This window comes from Artemia franciscana, chromosome 6 (assembly GCF_032884065.1).
Source record: "Artemia franciscana chromosome 6, ASM3288406v1, whole genome shotgun sequence".
NCBI classification, from domain to species: domain Eukaryota; kingdom Metazoa; phylum Arthropoda; class Branchiopoda; order Anostraca; family Artemiidae; genus Artemia; species Artemia franciscana.
In genome coordinates this window covers 20,534,396-20,548,530 of record NC_088868.1, presented here as the reverse complement: position 1 = coordinate 20,548,530, position 14,135 = coordinate 20,534,396, and the positions used below count along the sequence as shown (strand labels likewise).

Below are 14,135 nucleotides of genomic sequence, written 5' to 3'. Positions count from 1 at the left end.
CAAGGGGCATGGGATATATAATAATTTTTTCCACATTATTAGGGGGGAGGGGGGTCTCCGATGAAAAGTAGTGAAGGGTGTTCATGCGGAGGGTTTAGTTCTATTTCTCATTGTAAGGGGTTATTTCCAATATGCTTGTTTTTATTTTGAAGAAGCGAATTGAGCCACTTAGGTACACAACTGGATATACCAATTTTTACGATTATGGATATTTTGCTTTTAACCTTTTCTTCTTCTTTTGGATACGAAGAAACGAAAATGAAAATATTGAAAGGAAAAAAATATATCAAATTTCATATTTGTATTATTATTTTTATGTATATTATATGCATTTTTTATGTTATTTATATTTCTTCATCGGAATGAAAAAAAAATATAAAAAGCATATCTGTGTAATACAATATATATATATATATATATATATATATATATATATATATATATATATATATATATATATATATATATATATATATATATATATATATCACATGGATGTGATTTTTAGAGATGTCTTTCTTTCCTATGAGAAAATATAAATAACATACATATAATAATATCTTATATATGTGCATATATATATATATAAATACATATAATCAAATTATTTTTTTTCATAATTTTTTTCTTTATTGATATTTTTAGCTACATACTAGTCAATGAGCCACTCAGACGACATGCATAAAAAAGGGGGAAAGAGCGCATACTGTTTTGTAAGGGCTAGAGAAAATACATTTTGCCCACTCCCTTGAAACGCAAGGTCTTAAGTCCCCTCTTAACCCCTTCCTTTAAGAAATTTAGTGAAAGTTTCAGTTTGATCCCCGCCGTGAGACAGGAAAGGATATGCTTTCCAAACTACGTAGAAATTTGTCACCTCTGAATGAAACCTATAAACTCTATAAAATTTATACAGTTAGGAATACTCGCTGGCCTTCAGGCTTGAGGCTTCAGTACAAAAATACGCTCTCAGGTGAGGATCCAAAACCTATTGACTGTTGGTGTCGCTGATATATTTTCGGAAACAATTAATTCGTCTCTTGTATAACATTTTGTGATTGTTTCCAGATTAATGATTGGCTGGCAGTTACCGACATTTACTTATTACATAAATTCTTGTGTTTCTATATGATTTATTTTACTTTTTTTTTATAGATTGTTGAAAAGTACAAAATGTCAGCTGAAACCATTCGAGGCCTATACAGGAAAAATAGGATTAATGGGTAAGTTGCTCTTAAAATTGATTTTGTTGTACATTACAATTGATGTCACATAATGCCTTTGGACTTCTTACAATTGTTTTATGAATTAATCTTTCCTTCTTTAAATCGTTCTCAGTAAACTAGAGTATTTTGTTTTTGCTTTATATCATTTTCGAGTAAACGTTGGAAATAAATGAGAGATAATCCTCCTCCTCCCCCCCTGTGTTTATATGTGTGCCCCTTTTCCCCACCCCATGACAGGATCCATTGTTAGTTTATAGGAGTGAATTAAATAATATAGTAGGTTAGATAGTTGCAGCTTTCAAACATACTTTTTTGGAGTTACTTAAAGTTAGCATGTAAATACCAAAGCCTAGGTATGAAATTTGAAAGTGCCATTTCAGGTAGTATTATCTTAGCTGTCTGTCAATGGAAGGGAGGGGGGGCTAAAATTTTACAAATAAAATACCTTTACTTGGTATTTCTATTTAAGAAAATTGAAAACTCAACAAAACTGCTCTCCCCCTCCCTCCTTACATTGCAAGAAAACCTTGCCATCCCCCTTTTCTTGGTATTTTTATTCAAGAAAATTGAAAATTCAACAAAATTGTCCCCTCTCTCCCTGCCTTTATTAAAAAAAAATTTTTGCCCTCCCCCTACATGCCATATCAGGCAGTTAGGGCTGAAATTCAGAAGTTAAGGTCCCCTAGGGCCCAGGAGCTTATCCGCGAAATTTCAGCTCGATCCGATAACTCCTTCCCTGTTTTCCAGAAACCACGCATAGCCACTTAAAATTCATTTTCTTTTTTTTCCTAGACGCCTACAGGTCACATCCGACATCGGATCTGGGTGTAGGAAGACTCATTCGATGCGGAATTCTCCGAGTAATTTTCCTGGAAAGTTTCGTAGGAAAATCTTAACCCCCCGAAAGTTTCGACCCTCCAACCCCCCCCCCTTTTAACGTTGTCCGATCGGGCTGAAATTCACAAGTTAAGGTCCCCTACGGCCCAGGAGCGTATCCGCGAAATTTCAGCTCGATCCGATAACTCCTTCCCTGTTTTCCAGAAACCACGTATTAGCTACTTAATTAACGCATTTCTCTCCTCAAGAGCCCATGTTAATTTGAAATTTTTAAAAGTTATTGAGAAGTTAAATTGACACACATGCAAGTGATTAGCTCAGTCGATAGAGCGTGGGACATTTAATCCTCGGGTCAAGGGTTCAAGTCCCTTACGGGCGGTTTTTTTTCACAACATCAAAAAAATTTTGATAACACTTGGACAGCTTATCATTTGAGAGATAACAGAATATTAGCTTCTTATGAGCAAAAGAAACATTTCGGTCATTCTATCTATTTTTTTTTCTATTTTATACAATGATTTAAAAGCGGGGGGGGGGACGGCAGCCACCCAAGTTCCTCTCCTAATTCCTGTACGAGGAGTACAGGAATTATTAAATTACATCCACCATGGATTGTAGAAAAACGTACAGAAATAATATGAAAAAAACTTCGTTTTCTTAAAGAGTTAAAGAGGCTGCGTCCCAAAGTCGAACCTTAAAACGTACAGGAATTAGAAGAGGCAGTTGGGGGGCTGCCGCCCCCCAAACCCCCAGCTTTTAAAGACTCTTTTGTACAGGTTTTTTTGTGGGGGGACTTCATTGTTACTAATTACTAGTTTCGGCGCAATGGTTCTCCTGTCCTCTTGTGTGTAACATTTTTCGAAGTTATTCCATTATTCATTCATTTCAATTTTCTGTTAATTAAAAGAGGGCCTTTCCGAAGCCAAGAGTGGGGGGTTAGCAAAAAAACAAAAACCTGTACAAAAGAGTCTGTAAAAGCTGGGGGTTTGGGGGGCGGCAGCCCCCAACTGCCTCTTCTAATTCCTGTACGTTTTAAGGTTCGACTTTGGGACGCAGCCTCTTTAACTCTTTAAGAAAACGAAGTTTTTTTCATATTATTTAAAGCTAGGGGTCATTCGGCCCTGGCTTAAGCTTATATATGAAAAACTAACCGCAAACCACGGTGGTAAGCTGAATAGCTTCTTCCCATTCCAGGATTGCTTATGTCTGGGTAACAATGTAGTAACTGGGACAATAAGCATCCAAGCAATTGTCATAAGTATCCCATGGCAGGTGATGAGCCCTTGAACATCTCTGGCATTTACTTTTCCGTAATCATCCAAATCGACTTTTTCACTACTTACTGCATATTCCCAATGCTCATGGATTAAACCTGGAATATTTGAGAAAACTGTATTAACCAACTTAAAAAGATTTCTTTCAGTAAAATTATACTGTGTTTTCTAGTACTGTTGGTTGCACTGCGTTATTTTTACCTTTTAAAAAGCACACAACTTTGAATTTTTGCTTGAATACACCACCCCCGAATGTTTGTTCTGAAAAAGTGGCTGGTTGAATAAAATCCATGGAAGACGAATCGGTCGTTCCAACTCAAGATTTCGAATTCGCCCTGCAAATATGCACTTCAAAGTCATCTATCATCAAACAGTTCGAGGTAACGAAGTGATGGCAGGAGGGGGAAGGGGGACCATAGCTCCTCCTGAAAATTTGGGACTATAAAGTAATTATAAGGAAACCAGATGAAAGAGAGCAAAATAGAGAAAAACCATCGAAAAAACGTGTGTTACCCCATTATTGGCTGCCTGCCAATAGGTCTTGATCCTTAATAAGGAAACATAAGTTCTAATTCGTGACTGAGTGAACCTTTTTCTGAGGTGTTTCAATCAGGTCAAATTGGCTATTTATTATTTAATTATTAGGTAACATGCTAGGTTTTGGTAGAGGACAATAGAGCTTTTTTGTGTTTTCATTTTTCTTTATTTTAGCGTTAAATTAAAAGGAAAGTTGCAATTTATTACAACTATTAATTAGTTGCATTAGTTAGTTAATAATAAATTTGCATGCTAGGTTTTAGCAGAGGACAACAGAGCTTGTATGGGTTTGCATCTTTATCCCTTACTTTATAGTCTAAATTGAAAGTGAAGTTGCAATTTACTGCAACTGTTTATTAGTTGCATTAGTGTGTTAATTATTAGATAATTATGCAAGGTTTTGGTGAGAAATACAGATAGGGGAATGCTCTAGAGATATGTAGAGTACTTACATAGGAGGAAGATGTACAGTACCTCCATAGGAGGAAGAAGGCCCCTCAAATGTACTCTCAACAGGGCCAACTGTCGTGTCCACACGTCACATGAGTTACAAACCTTCTCCCAGTAATGGGTTAAATTGCATGGTGATGCAGAACATCACCTGTTGTAAGTTATACCGCGGGGCATATTAGTTTTTAATGGAACAAGTTTTCGCATAAGCTTTGGGTCGGATGGAGCTCATTTGATTGGAAGTCGGAAGTTTTAGTGCCATTCTCAAGAGTCAAGAATGAATGGAGGGCAATCAGTCCCCCCAAGCCTATCATTCCCCAAAACATATCCAATCGAAATATTAGTAGACATATTTTGTTCAGCTTTGTTGAAAGGTCCATTAATTATTTTTTTGCGGATATCAACCTCCCCACAATTCTCAGGACAAGAGCTGTAAGCAAGGCAATTCGTTCACTGTTTACATATAGTATATGTTATTGAGGAACGTATGCATGTTTGAACTTAACTTTCCAAGAAGACAAAGGGCATCCAGGTGGGCCTTTCAGAGAATATTGTGTGTTGAACTAAATCAAAGCACATTATGTGTGTAAGGATTGTGAAAAGGGTGTAACATAAGAATAACTGAGTATATTAATTTGGTAAATTCAGGTATGATCAAAACGGCAATATTTGCATGCTACCAATACTACTACCACTACCACTACTACTATTACTACCGGACTATTTCATTTACAGTATTTAAGGGAAGTTCGAACTAAATCAAAAGACGCAATGTGCACAGAAATTTTCAAAATAGTGTATCTCAAAAATTGATTTGGGTATTAAGTTGGAAGTTTCAGAGACCGCTTAAAGCCGGAAGATCATCTCGTCAAAAGGTAATATGTGCACACTACTGCTAATACTACTGTCACTACTACATTTACTACTACTACTACACTATTACTTCTATTGTAACTACTTGTAAGGCTAAGAGAATCGAGATGAAAATTACAAGAAGCATATAAACATACAGGTTATCATAACGACATATCAGCAATGTCATAGCAACGGCTAGTTGTATTATTAAGTTGAAACTTCAAGCACTTGACGAGAGAGATGTTCTACTGACCATAAGGCAATATATCAATACTACTGCTGCTAGTAGTACTACCGCTATTCAATACTATTACTAGTAATATCAATACTACTGCTGTGACTACTGTTACAACTATGCCCAGGGGTATGGAAGTGAAATTTTCAAGGAATTTGGAGGGAGAAAGGTGAAGTGAAAAACAACACGCTGTCTGTATGCAGGTTATCAAAGGGTGTAACAGCAATATCTAAGGAACAGTTTGGTTGGTGAAGTTGAAACTAACAGGGCTTGAACATTTTGGATATATAGAAACTGTATGGAACATATTCGAAACACACTATGCCCACACAGTTTATCAAGCGGAGGCATCAGAAATGCTTGAGGAATGGTTAATATGATTAAGTTGAAACTTTCAGCCTGTGTTGAGGGGGATGTTTGAAAAACCGAAGGTGCTATGCACATACTGCTATTAATGCTACTGTGCAAGCTAAGGGTATGAAGGTGAAGCTTTTAAGGAATATTTCGGCAGATGTCGAACCAAATCAACACAAACTATGAGCATGTGGGCTTTCAAAAAGTTGACAAAGCAATATCTGAAGAACAACTTATATTAATAAGTTAGACCTTTAAGGGTAAGTTGGGGTGATTTTTAACTAGCCAGAAGGCATTATGTATATGGTACTATTACACTACCACGGCATTTACTGTAACTAATGACGCCAAGGGTATCAAGGTAAAACTTTTAGGGAAAGTGTAGGAGAAGTTAACAAAATTAAACAAAAAAACTGTATGCATGCAGGTTTTCAAAAGGGTACATAAACCATATCACAGGCACCACCCCTCTATAATAGCTAGAAATACCATTGAAAATTTAACGGAGCTAATTCAATCCAAAATTAAAAATTCTGCTGCCCCTTTTAAGACTATAAAGTGATTGGAGTGCAAGCAGCCCTTATCTCAAGTCCATTCATTTTCCAAGCGCATCAAGTCAAAATTTTGAGACAGCCATTTTGTTCAGTGTTAATTTAAAAAAAAAACTTTTCCTCTAAACAAGTTATTGAAAGAAAAGTAGATTGACCTAAACTGCGCAGAAATAAAGTAAAATAACCTTCTAAGCGCAAAACTACCACAAACTCTGTTCAAAACGAACATAAATTACTAAAAAAGCTGAGTCAAACTCAAAACGAACAAAAATTAACATGAGTAAGGCTGAAAACTCCCATACCTTCTCAAGACCAGAATATAACTTGTGATTTACTGAAAAAAAGAATGATCGTGGATTGTCGTTTTAATTGACATATACTGATATTTATTCCTTAAGGTTTTGACAATTATTTTATTTGTGAAAGTATTTTGTTCGTATTTTGTTTTCAGGAAAGCACAAATTATGTTCTGGTCTTGAGAAGGCATGAGTGTTATCAGCTCTGCTCATATTAATTTTGCTCGTTTTGAGTTTGACTCGGCTATTTACTGTAATTTCTGTTCGTTTTGAGTTTCATTGATTCAAAGTGATTTGTGGTAGTTTTACGCTTGGAAGATTATTTGACTTTATTTTTGCTCATTCTTGGCGTAACGGAACTCTTTAGTTTTCTTTGAAAAACGGCTTACCGTATCGAGCTGAAACTCCCAGGCCATAATGAAGGGATATTCAACAGACTAAAAGGCAGCATTTGCATGCTACTACTGCTACTACTGCTCCTACTACTATTACTACTACAATGACACTAGTACTATTAAGACTAATGGTATAAAGATGAGAATTTGAGAAAATTTAAAGAGGGGAAATTTGAATTAAATCAAAAGACACTATGTGCACGAAAATTGTTGAAATAGCGTATCTTCGGCGTAGATTAGGATATTGATTTGGAACTTTCAAGGAATGCTTAAAAGGGAAGTATTTTGACCAAAAAGCAATACTTGCAAGCCACTACTACTATCACTACCACCACTACCACTAAAGCTATCACTTATGTAGCAAGTACTACCAAGGCTGAGGAAATTGAATTGAAAATTTGAGAAAATGTCGAAGGGAAAGTGGAACTAAGTCAGAAAATAGTATGCGCATACTGACTGTCAAAAGCATGTATCAAAATATCTACGAAAATTGAAATTGATAGGATTGGAAATTGAAATTTCTAGTGCCCTTTTTCAGAGCCAAAAGTGATTGGAGGGCAACCAGCCCCTTCCACGCCGTTCAATTTTCCAAATACATCCAACAAAAAAATTGAGACAGCTGTTTTGTTTTGCCTAATTGAAAAGTCCGGTAACTATGCGTTTTAGGATGTCACGCCCCAGCCCTTATAATCCCTCATAATTTTGCTCTTACTTTTGCCTTATAAGCCCTTATGATCATGATTATGCTGATTTTTTTTTCAATATTATGAGAAATAGGAACATAAACCTCTAAATAAGGATTGTTTTTTACTAAGGTAAAGAATTTACGATACTCCGATGCACATTCAAATGCACAATATACATATGCTATATCATATACTATTTTATTGTTTGCTACACATTTTTGATGAAGGGTTATGGAGGACTTGGATACGGATATGGAGAGATATGGAGCAACTAATGGACTACCACTTTCTTCTTAGCATTTTTGAATGCTTCACAACAAAATTTTTGCGGTATGAAAATTATTGGCCAAATTAAATTTCAATTCTAATTTAAACTAGGTAAAGTTTCAATTTATTTCATTCTATAAAGAAAGAAAAGGATCAAAAATGGGGTTTTATAAGGCCAAACAAAAAATAGTGAAAAAATACCCTAAGCTAGGCCCTAGGGTAAAAATACCCTAATTTCGAGAGGACAACCTAGAGGACAAACGAAGAAAAAGAGAGGTAGCTGGTCTCTCGAAATATTCGTTTTGTGTTTTTTTTTTCAGTATTCCCGTTCGGCCTTAAAAAACCAATTTTTGATCGTTTTCTTTCTTTATATTATGGCAGGCCGATATGGTTTAAGAAAGTATCTATTTCATTCTAATTAACCCTGTTATATAGTGTCTTATGTTAAAGTTAGAAGGGCTTAAAAATAGCTAATATTCTGTTGGTCATTCTTGATCCTAACGACAATTTTGATTAAGTTTTATGTAAAAATCTATTAACGGTAGTTTTAAATTGTTTTTATTCTGAAAGGAGGATGAAATTCCTAATGTTCTGACACCCAGCAGTTTGCTTATAATGACCATTCAAAGTAAATTTAGTACTACTTGTACTAATGAGAAATTATTTAGAACTAGCTGTTGTTTTTTATTATTAGAACTAGAAATTATTTAGAACTAGCACCCCAACACCTAGTTGGTGGGGGCGCTTCGTGCCCCCCCCCCCAAGCCCCCCCGCGCGCGTAAGTCTTTACGCGCCATATTAGTTACGTGCCATTGTAGTTGTTTCCCTGTGTCCCACCTGTGAATATAGATATATATATATATATATATATATATATATATATATATATATATATATATATATATATATATATATATATATATATATATATATATATATATATATATATATATATATATATATATTTTTAACTACGTAAAACTTGCGAATATACAACATTCTTGGCTGTCCCATTGTCTGTGCATATAAATAGATTGTCAGGTTTATCGACTCTTGAACATGCAACATATATTTTCCATGGGAAAAATAATCCGTATTCAGATCTATACCTCATTATTCTAATGATTACCCTTGAGCTTTGTTGATGGTGATTGCTAATCGAACATTCCCTGTGTCCCCGTCGTCATTTATATATCCCCCTGTGCCCCCAGCGTCCCCGTTGTTGTTGTTTCCCTGTGTCCCGGTCGTCATTTGTGTCCCAGTGTCCCAGTCTGTAATTTCTCTTTGAGTGTCGCGGTCGTCATTTATATTCCCTGTGTCCAGGTGTCCCGGTCGTCATTTTTGTCCCGGTCGTCATTTGTGTTCCGGTGTCCCGGTCTGTAATTTCTCTTTGAGTGTCCTGGTCGTCACTTATATTCCCTGTGTCTCGGTCGTCATTTGTGTCCCGGTGCTTTGTTGATGGTGATTGCTAATCGAACATTCCTTGTGTCCCGGTCGCTTTCTCTTTCAGTGTCCCGGTCGTCATTTATATTCCCTCTCGTCATTTGTGTCCCGATGTCCCGGTCTGTAATTTCGTCAGTCGACAAACATGACGTCACTCGACAGACACACCGACAACTTATTTTATATATATATATATATATCTATCTATATATATAAAAATAAGTTGTCTGTCTGTGGATCTGTGGATCAGGTGACGTCATGTTTCTGTGTCGGCTGACGTCATGAAATGACGACCGAGACAGAGGGAATATAAGTGACGACCGGGAACCTCAAAGAGAAATTACAGACTGGGACACCCGGATACAAATCACGACCGGGACACAGGGAATATAAATGACGACCGGGACACAGGGACACATCATTAGAATAATGAGGTATAGATCTGAATACGGATTGTTTTTCCCATGGACAATTATATGTTGCATGTTCAAGAGTCAGTAAACCTGACAATCTATTTATATGCACAGACAATGGGACAGCGAAGAATGTTGTATATTCGCATGTTTTACGTAGTTAAAAACATATATTTATATCTATCTCTATTCACAGGTGGGACACAGGGACACAACTACAATGGCGCGTAACTAATATGGCGCGTAACGACTTACGCGCGCGGGGGGGCTTGGGGGGCACGAAGCGCCCCACCAACTAGGTGTTGGGGTGGCGCGAAGCGCCACCCCAACAGCTAGTATATATATATATATATATATATATATATATATATATATATATATATATATATATATATATATATATATATATATAGATTTAATCTGTAGACTATTTGACGACTCTGACAATAAAGTGACTAAAGAAATGTTTAAATACTTCTTGGGGTACAAGCATCCCAAAATATAAACTTCAAAAATACAGAGAGATTTTACTCATTTACTCTTTGCTTAAAGGGCAACTAAAAAAAGAAACGTACTAGTTTTTCTATCTATATATATAAAAATAAGTTGTCTGTGTGTGTGTGTGTGTGTGTTTGTCGAGTGACATCATGTTTGTGTGTCGACTGACGTCATTATAAGGATTGAGCTGTATGCGTCATGAAGTTGTTTGCCGGCTGACGTCATGTTTGTCAACTGATGAAATTACATACCGGGACACCGGGACACAAATGACGACCGGGACACAGGGAATATAAATGACGACCGGGAACCTCAAAGAGAAATTACAGACTGGGACACCCGGACACAAATCACGACCGAGACACAGGGAATATAAATGACGACCGGGACATAGGGACACAACTACAACGGGGACGCCGGGGGCACAGGCGGGATATATAAATGACGACCGGGACACAGGGATTGTTCGAATAGAAATTACAGACCGGGACACCGGGACACAGGGAATATAAATGACGACCGGGACACTCAAAGAGAAATTACAAACTGGGATACCGGGACACAAATGACGACTGGGACACAGGGAATATAAATGACGACCGGGACACAGGGACACATCATTGAGGTATAGATCTGAAAACGGATTGTTTTTCCCATGGACAATTATATGTTGCATGTTCAAGAGTCAGTAAACCTGAAAATCTATTTATATGCACAGACAATGGGACAGTGAAGAATGTTGTATATCCGCATGTTTTACGTAGTTAAATATATATATATATATATATATATATATATATATATATATATATATATCTATTCACGGGTGGGACACAGGGACACAATTACAATGGCGCATAACTAATATGGCGCGTAACGACATACGTGCGCAGGGGGGCTTGGGGGGCGCGAAGCGCCCAACCAACTAGGTGTTGGGCGGTGCGAAGCGCCACCCCAACAGCTAGTACTATATACTAGAAAAGCAATACATACTATATTCTAGAAAAGCAGTCCACACTACTGTTATCTGTTCTATGTTTTTCTGAATATGGGACAAAACTTGAGGAGAAACACACTAAAAGCTGTCATCTAAAAATTTTAGTTAGACAATTTTTAGCTAATCATCAGCTAAAAATAATTTTTAGCCAAGTTTTAGCTAAAAAATTTTAAAATAAAAATCTAAGTTTTAGCTAAGTTTTGCTTTTTAAAAATAGAAATTAAAAAAGAAACAAACATTTAGAAATTTGCTTTTTGCATAGATTCAGACTGTACCTTTTTTTTAAATTTTGGCTCTTAGTGAAAAGCCAATATTAATGGCTCATTTAATTATGGCCTTAGAAAAAAATCATTAATTACACAATCATTATCTTCAAGACAGTTTTGGGTCTGCCAAGACAGTCTTCAAGAAGTAAGGAGCGGAGCTATGTCTTGAGAAAAGCAAAAAAAAAACATCAGAAATTATTATTTTAACTAAAAGTTAAAAGTAACAGATATTTGACTTAATACAAAATGTGACCAATAATTGAACTTGTAATGTGCCAAAAATAAAGCAGATATTCAAACCAAACTGAAAACGAACAGAAATTACTAGATATATGAACTTGGCAGTCGCCCTCCTTGAACCCCAAATATAGTTTAAAAAAGATATATTAAAATTAAAAGAAATAGATATTAAACTTAATAAACGAAGAAACCAATCATTAACTTAAAATGTATGAAAAAAATTTAATATTCAACTCAAACTCAAATACTAGATATATGAGCTGGGAAGTCAGCCCCTTGAACCCCAGTTATAGTTTAAAAAGATATACAAATAGATATATTAAAGTAAAAAGAAATAGATATAAAACTTAATAAAAAACGAAATCAATAATGAGCTTATAATGTATCAAAAATAAATTGATGTTCAACTAAAACTCAAAATCAAGAAAAATTACTTGTTATATGAGCTGGGAAGTCGTCCCCCATGCACCCCAGTTAAAGCGACAGTGCCATTCACACTTTACTGAAAGCAATATATATTTTTAGCAATTTCTCTTGTATCCCTATGACACTGAGAAGTAAGTACATTAACGAAAGATCTCACAATTAATGCGATTATATTTTATGATATGAATTTAGTTCCATCAGGCTGATACACAGGCTGATATTCGAAATACATTCCTTCAAATGCATAAAGAGCCAAAAAAATTGTTATTGCAATTTTTTTTTGCGTGAATTTGATTGTTATTGGATTTTTAATTTTTAAATCTTTATAGCTTTATTTATTAACTAATTTAAAAATTAATTAGGTTCTCTTTTTGGCTTAACCTTAACAACAACAAAAAATGACTTCCTAAGACTAATCAATGTTTAAAAAAAGGCATTTTCTTCCGCTTTTCTTTCTTTATTCAAATTCTAAACTGTATTTCATTTAAAACAATAGGTATTGTGAACAGTTTAATTCTTATAGGGCCAAATCTAGGATTATTTTTTGAAAAAGGGCATGGCTCCAAAGCATGGTCGCTGCAAAAAACGGAAAAAGATTTACTAGATGTTTACCAGAGAAATTGCCTAGCCTACGGATTATTCTGGGTAGCCGACTGACTAACCGTATTTCAAACAGTAGGCTGTACGAAAAATGTGATTAAATCCTGCTTTCTAGGGCTATAATCAAAGAAAGGTTGAGATGGCTAGGGCCTGTTGTGCGGATGAGGAATGACAGATTGCCGAAGATTGTCCTTTTCGGCCAACCGTCTAAGGCAGGTTGTCCTCGTCTGGGGTGGGATGATATCATAAAGAAAGATTTAAAGGAAACGGAAGCTTCCTGGGAGGGTGTAAATAGGGAGGTTTTTAATGGATTGAGATTGAGGAGGAGCGTGCGTAGCTGTGTTGGCCTCAGGCGGCTTGGTGCTGCGGTGAGTTGTTTGTGGTAGGAGTAGTAGTAGTAGTATTAATAAATGTTCAAGTTCTATTGAAGTTGATAATTGCACTTAATCCACCATTAAAATTTAATTTAATTTGTGAGTTGCATCTCAAGTTATAATGAATAAACTCACAGATTCGGCTTGCGAATACCACTTGCTGGGCACCTTTAAAAGGCAATTTTTTTCTGCAAATTTTGCTGTTTATGCATTTTCAATATGTAGATGGGGAAAAATTGTTGTTTTTTCAACAAAAATACTGTGAAAGTCCCCCCAAAAAGGTATTTTTCAAAACCGTTATGCTTCTTACATAGATTCCACTTAATATATTTCCAATCTGTACCATACTACTTCATCTTTTTATTCTCGATTTTTAATAGTTTCATCATTTTCTGACTGCCTTCTTACAAAAAAAAAAGAACTAAAAGTCACACCTTAGCCACATATTATTGTGTGAAATTGTTTTCACGTACAGCCAGAATATTCAATATTAGGCCTTCTAAGCATACCATCAATTCATGTAGATATTTTAGCATAGTAAATTGTGCTAAAAAAAAGGTAAAATTAACTACATTGTATTAACTTTACATCGTAAGCCTAGTAAGAGCTTTGCAAGTAAAGCTTCTATTGAATAAGAAGCTAGTATAGTAAACTATGCTAGGATCCACAAAAAAATTACCTTGTTCGGCTGGGCCTGCCGCAAGCATTATATGGTAGTTAATACCAGATATATCAAAACTTTGACCATTATGAGCTATCCTGCCATTACGCAAGAATTTGCAGTATATATATCCGTCTTCAAATTTCACCTCTAGTTTGTCAATACCAAGATAGGGCTAAAAGAGAAGTACGTTCAAAATAATTAGTCCTCGATTTATATGGAGAAATGCTTTTGATGAAATGTAGATTAGAAGCTTT

The 14,135-nt window shown here is 35.7% G+C and overlaps 1 protein-coding gene across 2 annotated transcripts in view; it reads right to left on the bottom strand.

Annotated features, from left to right (window-relative positions):
* The window catches only part of LOC136028167 (uncharacterized), a 116,416-nt gene that overhangs the window by 19,358 nt on the left and 82,923 nt on the right, over window positions 1-14,135 (bottom strand). For both annotated transcript variants that reach the window (XM_065705852.1, XM_065705851.1), the window contains 2 exons: window positions 13,897-14,053; window positions 3,212-3,432 (listed from right to left, as the gene is read on the bottom strand). In XM_065705852.1, coding sequence (XP_065561924.1) covers window positions 3,212-3,432; window positions 13,897-14,053 — 378 coding nt within the window. The remainder of the gene's footprint in view (window positions 1-3,211; window positions 3,433-13,896; window positions 14,054-14,135) is intronic.